Source organism: Heliangelus exortis, chromosome 7 (assembly GCF_036169615.1).
Source record: "Heliangelus exortis chromosome 7, bHelExo1.hap1, whole genome shotgun sequence".
NCBI classification, from domain to species: domain Eukaryota; kingdom Metazoa; phylum Chordata; class Aves; order Apodiformes; family Trochilidae; genus Heliangelus; species Heliangelus exortis.
In genome coordinates this window covers 34,498,916-34,509,894 of record NC_092428.1, presented here as the reverse complement: position 1 = coordinate 34,509,894, position 10,979 = coordinate 34,498,916, and the positions used below count along the sequence as shown (strand labels likewise).

General features: G+C 45.3%; 1 protein-coding gene across 33 annotated transcripts in view; it reads right to left on the bottom strand.

Annotated features, from left to right (window-relative positions):
- Positions 1-349: 349 nt before the first annotated feature.
- The window catches only part of JAKMIP3 (Janus kinase and microtubule interacting protein 3), a 55,728-nt gene continuing 45,098 nt past the window's right edge, over positions 350-10,979 (bottom strand). For 22 of the 33 annotated variants that reach the window (XM_071749728.1, XM_071749749.1, XM_071749756.1 and 19 more), the window contains 2 exons: positions 9,589-10,730; positions 350-2,602 (listed from right to left, as the gene is read on the bottom strand). In XM_071749728.1, coding sequence (XP_071605829.1) covers positions 10,569-10,730 — 162 coding nt within the window. In that variant the 3' untranslated portion in view covers positions 350-2,602; positions 9,589-10,568. Of the gene's footprint in view, positions 2,603-9,588; positions 10,731-10,979 lie in introns of those variants that run through there. The other 11 variants (XM_071749741.1, XM_071749746.1, XM_071749745.1 and 8 more) reach the window with 1 other exon arrangement.

Here is a 10,979-nt window from a genome sequence, read left to right as displayed (position 1 = left end):
AATTACTGCTTTATTTAAAAAAAAAAAAAAAAAAAAAAAAAAAAAAAAAAAAAAAAGAAGTTAGTATAAGAAGTTATTCTGAGAGAAAATGAGTACAATTTATGTTGTCCTTATGTTGAACATAAGAGGAAAATTTTTCACCCAGAGAATAATCAGGCATGGGAATGATCTCACATGGAAGTGGTGATTCCCCAACACTGTCCACCTTTTAACATCCAGCTGGACCAAGGTTGCACCAGATGATCCTGGACATCCCTCTAGCCTGGGATCCTGTGATTTTATAATTCTATAACTAACCACAGGCTTCCTGTTTGCTTCCTGGGAAAAAGAATCAAAAGGCTTTATCTAATTTCAAGGTTTAAAACATATCTTTTTATTAAAAGTTTACAATAATTTATGTATTTTACAAATGAATAGAAAGTCTCTCGATATATATCATATGAATCACAATACAAAAATATGTGTAAAATTCTGTAACTGATCAATCCAGCCCTATTTTAGGCCTGTCAATTACTGCATCAGCACTGAACCAAACATTACATATTTAGGATATACTGTTAGGATTATATTTGCCAACACAAGTCACGGCACACTGGCCATTGGGGGGGGGAAAAACCCAAAACCTCAACCATTTTCTCTTGTTTACATTTTGCATAAATTTACAGTAGCTCCCTTTTATACAATACATAATATACAAAATGCAACTGTACAACACAGAAGTGCAGGGTTTAGCACACCTATTCACAACACAGTTTCCTGAGTCTAACCCGAATTCCATTCCCGTGCTGAGGGACACTGCCCATCGCGTGGGGTGGCAAAGGGACTCGGTCCCCACAGAGTGACTCTGGGGTGCCTGTTCCCTTCACAGTCAGGAGTTTTGTTCACAAGCTGTGTAAGGCACTCAGGGGGTCACTGAAGGCTACAGGTCCTACTGGAGCAGAGACTTGCACAGTCCTCCAACAGCTTGAAGAAGCCTGGAGTGCCCGGTGCGGGCTGTGGCCAGAGCCAGCTGCAGTTCCCACAGGTTTTGGGTTAGAGATGTCGCTCTGTGGCCACAGCACAGCCCCTGCCAGGGCTGAGGGATGGATGGGGCAGGAGTGTCCTGACCGCCCCAGCACTCCTCCAGACACTGCCACACAAACCTTGGTTGTCCCCACAGAGCGATGGTGACACACCAGTAATGCCCCAGGGAGACACTTGGGATACCTGGTCCCTTTCTGTCGTTAATTGGGGGACCTCTGGGGGTTTACACAAGATGCCTGGAGATGAGAACCTGGAGTGGCTGGCAGCCCCTGGCCAGTCTGGGGAGCCCACCCTGGCACCCCAAGAGTGGCTGGGGGTCCCTCCCCTCCGTTGCTCTGTGCTGTGAGGGATGCAGTGGCTGCAGGAAAAAGCCTTGTGACAGACAGAGATTAGAGTGACACCTCCTCCCTCCTCCACCGGGTCCTGTGGCCTTGAGACCACGTTTTTAGAACATGAGCAAGACCCAGGGGGGAGAAGACAGCAACGGAGTCAGAGACAGCTCATCTCACAGGTGCAGGGTGGCACTGCCTCCAGAGCAGCTCCATGCCACAGCCATACAAACCCATCATACAGAACCCCAGTGGGACCACACACACAGGGACTGAACATGGAGCTGAACCCCTTCAGCTGGAGTTCAGGAGCACGTTTATATCAATGTCCTGTCTGGGCATTTATGAGAAAGAAACAGGTTTGAAAACATTCTTCGAGCTTTTTTTCTTTTTTCTTTTTTTCTTTCTTTCCTATGTACATATCTTTTTACAATTAATTATTAACATATGCATTAGCACAATCCCTTATTTACACAGGTACCTGTCCTGTACAATTAGCTTTTTAAAAGACCCCGTGATTAAGTCTAATTAATGGGCAAACCTAACTGAAATTCTAGACACAGAGATACAAGGTGCAAAGCATGGCCTGAGCAACCAGCAGTGAAATGGCTCCAAGCCACTTCCAACATGCTGTCTGTCCCCATTCCCAGCCCCAGGAGTGCCCTGGCACCCCAGCACCCCACAAATCCCCGTGCACCCCCCAGCCCCACTGCTGCATCTCCAGCCTCTCCCTTAAGGCATTTTGAGGGGCACATCCCTGCCCACAGCCAGCCAGAGCTCCATGGTGGCTTACAGGGCAGGTGGTCATCTCAGATATCATTTGCAGTTCTCCCAAGTAAAGTATTTTAAGACAGTATTTCTGCAGAACTCAAAAGGGACATCTAGCATGTAACAATGTTTGTAAGCAAGAAATGCAGAAGTAAAAACGTAGCTCATCAATGTGATCCCAGTATGGATATTGGTATCTGGGAGAATTTGTTAAATTACTTTTATAGTATAATCATATGCTGATATCAAAATTCATAACCTTTGACTTTAAATGTCACATCACTAAAGTACAATTATAACACTTTTCTGAACAATTAGTTTTCTTACATTGGTGTAGTTCAGCTCCCTTTGCTGTTCACACACTCTGGTTTAAAACAGACGATTGATGTAAGGTGCCTGGGGAGTTTTTAGAATTTCCACATCAAGGGACTTTCTTCACAACTTTGTAAACTCAGTGCAGGTTTTGGAAGTGGCACAGGTACCTAAAGAACAAGACAAATAAAGGTCAACTACAAGTGGGATTGACTCTCTAGCACACAACTTCCAGTCCCAGGCACTACATTTCTATTTCCATTGCTAGGTTGTCTTTAGCAGCTATCAGTTCAGTCTGCAGCTGGAACAGGCACATGCAATTGCTAGTTTGTTTTTTTTTCTCTGGAAAGAGAAAAGAAATGAAAGAAAAAAGATAATTTAATAAACATTAAGTGTACTATTTTCTATTTATCATTTACAGGGAGGGGCACAGATTATCCTACTATCAGAAATTACAGGAAAGAAAGGCTGAGACAAACCTAGCCAAATTTCTGACCTGACAAAGAGCTGGAAAAGGCTGCCTGATCCAGCTATGAGACCTTTAGGGGGAAAGGGTGGCTGCCCTCCAGCTGGTCCATCCTTTTGTCTGCTCCATTCTTGGACCATTCTTCATTTTTTTCTATTTTACCATAAGCTACGAGACCACCATCAGACAGGAGGGGAATTTCAAGGGAGAACATGTGGTGAGCAGAACAGCTCAGCCAGTGACAAGAGAAGAAGAGAACCCCCTTTCCTCATTCCTTCTCCCCACCCATCTGGGGGGACATGGGCTCCCCCCTTGCCCCTCAGGGCCCCCCAGCACTGCCCAGCCTGCGGGTCCCTGCTGGGCTCCAGGCAGGGGCTCTGCTGCTGCCTCAAGAACTGCAATCAGCAGTTCCTAAAGAGATGCAGAATGTAGAGAAATCACGAGTAAACAGCACTGGGTTTTAAGGATGCCACCTTGTTCTGTGTCACTCTGCGCAGTGCTTGGGCAGGGTAAGATGGTCACAATGAATTTAGGTGATGGGAAATGATGGGGCTGTGTGCTCACTGCAGATCAAGTCGGCTGCCATTCCAAATGTCAACTAAACACTGTCTGGGGCACTGTCTGCAGGGCTGGGGGTGGCTTATTTGAAAAGCAACCCAGTTATCATTCTCTCACCATGCAATCTCCTGCCAGAGTTTTGTTTTTTTTTTCCAGAGAGCTGTAAAAATGGGACAAAAGAAGGATTTAAAAAATGGTAATAAGCTCTAATATTTGTGCACTTCAGCATTCACTGCTTCTGAAAAAAACTTGCATCTTCACTGAAATCGAGCAATCCAGAAATGCAGTTCATCAAAGGTTATGGATAAAATTTCAGTCGGAAAGGGAACAATCGCCTTCATTAGCCTGTGTGTTACACACAGCCTCTCACCCAGGCTGCAGTGGAAGGTGACAGATATCTATGTTTTCTTCTTTCTAAACGGTGCTAAGGGGATTTGCTAGGAGTTTGTTTAAACACTCCATGCCGAACTGTAAATCCCATTTTGCATGCTCCTGCCTGTCGTGTGTCCCTGGAAGGAAGGGGGAGGCCCCCCCAGTGAGGCTCAGCAGATGGGCCATCTGCCCCTGTCAGCACTGGCCCCCGCAGTGGCCACACCAGCCACCATATGGCTGAGAGCAGCAAGCAGGGTCAGCATCCCTGCCTGGGTATTTCTCTGAGTGCTTAGCAAAATATGAGAAATGTGCAGGGAATAACAAAAAGGTGACCAACACACAAAGATAGTAATTCAACTTGCAAAGTTAATCCTGCACCACATCTTTCTGTGCATGCAGTAAACAGAATTAATCATTGGTTAGCTATAAAAACCTCTGCCTGCCCCAGCACACCCAGCTCCCCGAAGCCCCTGCCCATCCCTCTCACCCTGCTGGCTTCCAGGCAGCCCCAACACCAGGCAGCAGGTCTGCTTAAAATGGTCTGAGTATCAGTTACTGGCTTCAAGAACCCCAGTAATCAGCAATTAACAGCTCTTTGCAGTCAGCTTAGCTACTAAATTATTCATTTCTATTTTGGCATTTGAAAATGAAGAGCAGTTTTGGTGGGGTTCTTTTTGGTTTGTTTTTTTTTTTTTTTTTTTTTTTGCAAGCTATCCAGGGAGCTTTAATGATGCATTTTATCTCCTGACCATACTGATTTGGGGAACTCTGGATCTCCCCTCCTCTTAAGCCAGTCAAATACAGCAATCCAAGGAAAGTCACCCCACACTGCCCATTTGCCTTGATAAATCCTGTGAACACATGCTATGCAAAAAGCCTATTTGTGACCATAAAAGCATTTTCAGTTCATAAATATTTATCAGGCTGGAATCTGAAACACTTAGTCCTGGGGCCCTGGGCCCATCTCTCCAGGCTGGGGGTGCTGCTGTCAGGACGTGTTGGGATCTCAGGCATCGCTGCCCTAACGCGAGCTGCCTGCGCCAGCCCTGACCTACATCTCAGCCCCTGCCCTTCCCTCCCATCACCCAGCCCCCCCGGCATCCCACTAACCAGGGGACCACCAGCACCTCTCAGATTTAACCATTTCTCTTCACCCTTCAAAGCCACAAGCAGTCCCAGACGTAGGCAAGGCTGGGGCAGTGCTGGTGCAGCAGGATCAGGCTCACCCAGCTCCCTAATGGAAATCAGATACACCACAAACCACTGTGCTGGAGTCAGAAGGGTTGATCCTCTGATGCTTCATAGCAGGGGTTTTAAAGCTGTTTCCTTCCATTTCACATTATATATTTGTGATAAAATCTTTTTCAACAAACTGGATACTATTAATTTTACACACATACACATATATATGTGCACAGAAGTCTACAGCGTTTTCTTTTCATGTTATATTTTGAAACAATGTGTAACAGAGAATGAGGAGAGGATTTATAAATAAAACTATTTCATGACTCCTATACCATCCAAAAAGCAGCACACGACAGCCTGGCTTTGGTTCTCATACTGGCACCAGAACAGGTTACAGTAAATTTATCTATTTTTACTCTGCATTATTTATAGAACAACGGCTGATTTGCACTGAGAGCTATTTGCTTTGCCCTTTGGAAACCTGCTTTGAATTTATTACTGGTATCATCCCCTAATTATTGAGAGTATTTCATTTGGGGAAGTAGTGCTTGTGAGTGAATTTCTAATACATTTACATATACTTTTCAGGTGATTGGTATATGATGCTGGAATAGAATAGAAGAAATAAACAGAAGAATTTAGTAGAAGACAGTCATTATGATATTGGAAAACACAGTATGATAACTATAAAGTATATTTACATGTTATGAAAAATGAGATACTATAGCTATTTGCTATGTACCCAGGAAACGGATAGCATCAATGTATTTTTCCAAATAAAGCATTAAAAACATTTGTCTTCTGTATTTGCAACAATGTCGGTGCAAATGCTTTCTTAACACATCCCCCCCTTAGAGAAATATCTATTTGTAACACAGAAGCAGCAGGGTTGGGGCTGGAGTCCCCAATACAGCATATCCATCCCCAACTGCTGAGGCTGGGAGGGCTGCAGGGGCCCATCAGGAATAAAACCTTCAGCTGCAAGTGTCTCTATGGGCAGCTGGGGATGGGGAATGTTGTATTTGTGGGGCTCCTGTCAAAACTGCAGACTAAGAAGCCATTCAGCTCCACTCAGCCTAGTCAAAGAGTTAGTAATGAATTTTTTGTACTCTCAAGATCCTCCTGGCTCACCTCTTCTCTACTGCCTCAGCTGAGAGACAATAGGAATGGATAACTGAAACAGCTCTGAAAGACAGAAAACTAATAAAACCACGGCAAGCTGTGGAGAACCTGGTTGCTCACACACACAACTTCTTCCTAGAGACCAGCAGGTCAGGGAGAGGAGGTGAGCTGTGGCACTGCTCCCTGGCAGCCCCAAGGAAAAGCTTCCAGGGGAGAGCTGGTCAGGCTGCAACCACGGAGTGAATACAGCAAATGCAGTGACACCCCCAGAACCAGGGCTGCTCCGGGGGCAAGGGCAGCCCAAGGGCAAGTGGCCACCCCCAGGGCAGCCCTGAGCAGGCTGCAGGCAGCTGCTGACACAGAGCTCCCTTTCCCAGATGACCCTTCAACAGAAGCTTTGAGGAAGCACAGCTCCAATTAACACTCATAAATCCATTACATTCTACTTTTACAGCCTTTAGGATTCTGCAGTCCCTCTGCTGCTACGGTCAGTTTGGGCTGAAAAGCTTAGCTCTGATGATGTGTGAATATTTTCATGACCACTGCTGCGTTGCACACGCGTGTGGGAATCTCCTTGGCAGCCCCTGGATGTGCTGCACCCCCAGGGTGTGTTCTGCTGGTTAATGAGGAGGGAAGTGGCCACAGGGCAGTCTGTCTTCAGAAAAAGTCATTGCCAGGACAACACCTCCTGCATCTGCCTCTGCAGATCTGTGTAAGGTCTTATTCAAGAGTGCCATTTCTGGGACATTTCTCCTTTCCTGGGGGAGGTTTGTCTGGGATTTGTAAGGGCAGGGACACACGGGCTGCTGGGGAGCAGGACACACACACATCCCTTCATGTCAGTCCATGACATCAGTCTCGGACACAATACTAACATTTATATCAATTTTTCAGGTCTTCTATGTGAAATCATCATGAATATAGAGCATGAGTTCACAAGAAATAGTAACAGCTCTAACAGCTCTGCAAACTAGTCTTAGAAATTTTAGGTTTGATCTAGCCAATTTACATTTACACTTAATTTTTTTTCTCCAGATAATATCCAAGTGCTTTGTTGTGCATCTTGGCTCTTTATCAGACATAAAAGGATGAAGTTCCTGACAGAATCCAAGAAAAGGTTCCAGGTAGTTTCTGCTAGAGTGTGCCCAAACATACATATTTTTTTCCTGTGCTATGACAAATCAGTAGAACAACTTCCCCAAATGCTGACTGCCACCAGCCTTGCAAATGAATGTGATGTCTATATAAATGTGTTTGTGTATATATGTAGGTGGTGTAAATTAACATGTTTGTGTACACACAAATATAATACATTTTTTTAAGTGTTCAATTTATAATAGATTTTCCAGCTAATTAATTCTTCAGGCTAATACAGAATTTGGTATTATTTTGAAAAATCTGTGTGCTTGGTATTTGCAAGAACTCAGCAAGAATACAGTTAAGGGGAAGAACATTTCATACTCAAAGACAACTGAATCTGCTGTGCCTAGGAGTATTTTGATAAAGGAATGATTGAATGAAAGATAATCTTTAAAAGCAGCACTGTGGTCTGGGCTTCTACAGCCTCCATTCTGTACTGAGTTATGCTGAGTGTGCATTTCCACTGCAATTACCCATTTGCTGTTTTTCCCAATCAAACCCCAGGTACTGCTGATGTGAGGCAGATGTGAAGCAGTCACTGGGGTGCACATTTCACCCCTGAGGCTCGCCAGGCAATGGTCTCTCTACCTAGAAATGTTTAGAGCAAATCTGCTCTGAGCTCCAGGCTCTGTTGGGAGCATGTCTGCAATTTCCTTTGAGAGATCTGGGATGGAAGTTTCCTAGGTTTGGAGGGAGAAGCAGACACTACACAGAATTAATGGTGCTGGGCACAAATAACAGGACACCTGCACTCTAAGAAAGCTCCTGCTACTTCCCATGGTTACAAAAATACCTGTACAAATGATGCTGTACATCACCCCCCAACAGAACAGGAACGTGGGCTTCTTGATGGCAGAGAGGGTAACATGAAGGTTTGTCCCAAGCACTGCCCCTTTCTTGTCCTGCCCAGGAAGCACAACAGTTCTTGCCACAGCAAAACAGATGCTCTACTTAGACAGAAAATCTCAGCAACTCTGCTTCAGCTTGTCCCACTGTGGGAGTTAATCAGGCCAAGGACTAGCAGCCTCTTTGCAAGCAGACACCTCTCCATGACCACAGAGCATTTCCAGCCCTGCCTCAACCCGGACTGTGCTGCAGCACCAGTGACATTGCTCTTCCTGCCCCAGGAACTCCATCTCATCCCATCCCATCCATAATCCAGACTGACATTGTCATTTCTATGCTTTTCAGTTTGCAACAACCCCTGGAACATTAAAGCAGAAACGCTGTGCAACAAGACACCCTACACTTCTATGCAAGTTGATTATGATTAATCTGATGGAAATCACTTTGTTATTACTGAGACAAATTTTGAAAAAAGAAAGAAGTGCAATAAAGTTTCACAGGCTTTACAATGCAGTAAAAATGAGCAGCCTTTGAGCCAATTCCTCTCTACCTTGCCAGGAATGCTGCTTGCTCTACTGGAGGTTTGTTGATGGCTTCAATTTTCCCTACACAGTTCACTTTAAACAAAGATGTTTTGGGTCATCCTGTGCAGCAAAGAGTTGCCAATTAGTATTCTAATAATGCAGTTCATTAGCCTTATCTCCATACCCCTGTGAAGAAAGGCATTTACACTGCCTTTCAAAATGCTGGGGTATGTATACACAGAAGGCAGCTGATAGAACACAACAGGAAAATTTAAGCTCCAGCAGCTCATCATCTCCCCAGTGGATTGTTTCCAGAGAAACATGCTGCTGACCTAGAAACCCCAACCTCTTCTGACATCTACAGCACACCAATAAAAACACCAAATTGGTTATGGGATCAAAGCATGCAGTAATTTAAAGAAAAGTAATTACCTGAAGTAATTTAAAGAAAAGTAATTACCCAGAAACCAAACAGGTTGGCTTGGACAGACCCAGCACTGGCACAGAAGGTGCCCCCAGCAGGAGCTGAGTGGGTGCCCCTCCTCACAGCACTGCCCACAGCTCTAGAAAAACATCCCATTCCCAACATTTGAAGTTGGTATTTCTAATTGCTGCCTACAGTAGCATATACGTTGTCTATTCCCAGCTGAAAATGTTGGGGCTGCCTCTGTACAGAATTACCCTGCTGTATGAAGTGCAAGGGCTAGAGGGTCTGCAGAGAGGTGGCTATTGATTGGGCTCCTTCTCCACGACAAGCCTCAAGCTCCCCAGCTGCTGCTGGTGAGCAGCACCGATAGTTTTTTGAGGAGAGCCATCTCCCCTCTCCTCTGGAGCATGTGCTGCTCCACAGGCATCAGAGACACTAACAGCAGTGTAAAGGAGGTTACACATATATATATAACCACATAATCACTGGGTTTCCAGTTGAGCAGGTCCACCATACCTGTCAGGAGCCTGGAGTCCACCTTGTGCTTCCAAGGACAGGCAGTTCCTCCAGGTCTTGCTCCTCAGGGACCCTCGTTGCATAGCAGCCATGGAAAGCTGTGGCTTGGAGTTTGTTCCTGGCCTTCCTCCACAGCTCCAGGTTCCTGAAGTTCCCATCTGGTGACACACTTCTGGATTTTTCCCCCTTCACCTGTTTTTCTGGAGGATCTGTTTTCCTTCCCGGCTCCTGCCCCAGTGGTACTTGTGCTCCTTTGCCTCAAGGTGCCAAACAGTTCCATTCCCTTTGCTGCCTTCCCCAGCCCAGCCTGGGCAGCTCAGGGACAGCCTGCTTTCCAGTCACTCTTTTCCAGGCCAAACTTTCTGCTGGGACAAAGTAAAGCTTTCTGTCACCATTTAGTGAAGGCAAATTTTAAATCTGTGCCATTTTCTTGTTGTTCGCTGGGCCACGGTCCTCTGAAAACTCAACAGCAAAAAAGTTTGTTTTCCTGAAGGGTTCAAACACAGCTTCATTTTTTTCCCCTAAAACTGGGCTTGTGGGATATTCAACAAACCATCAGATGTATCCTGTGCTACGAGGAAATACTTTGGAACAAAACACTTAATTTTCATTCACATATATCTTTTTGTAAATCACTCCTTTGGAACTCTTCCTAAAATCTTCTTTCAAGACAAACTTTGAAGTACTATGGATAACAAATATAAATGTGTGACATATAAAACAGGACAAGGTCACTTCTATAGAGAAGCAATTTACTGCCTGCTTAGCAGGGAACCAAAATGCATTCAGTTTATCTGAATTAGTTTACTGCTCCTTAGTAAAGCTGAGAGCTTGTTCAAGCAGCAGAGCCAGGACCCCAGGAAGGAGCCTGTGGCTGGAGGAGTGGGAGGGGGTTTTTGGCTTTCTTCTTTGTCAGCTTAGTTCCAGCTTTTCACTACGTTCAGTCAGAGGTTTCAGTGGTGCAGACATTTCCACACACCCTAGTCCAGCCTCAGTCTGAAGGAGTGAATCTTCCACTGCCAGTGGCCAAGCACAAGGGATGTTTGGGACTTCTGAGATGGCAATGTCTCTGCTTCTGTCTGGGTTGTCAGGACTGGCTTCCTGCTGGCAACAGTAGAAGCAATTCCAGCTTCCTCAGGAGGCTGAAACAGGAACAGATAGAAAACCATGGATTAAAGAAAAGCATATCTGGGCAAAAATTACATTATCTGCTTAAAAAGTACAACTGGTAGAAAAGGATTGCTCTGTGCTCTGTTGGTGTTGGTGACTAGCAGGGAAGGTTCCCCTCCATGCCATCCCTTGGAAGCAGAGGCAGGCTGGTGTGTTATCATTCTCCTGTGTCCATAGGACAGAAGGTGGGGATGGGCAATACCCAGGGCCCTGGAGCTCAG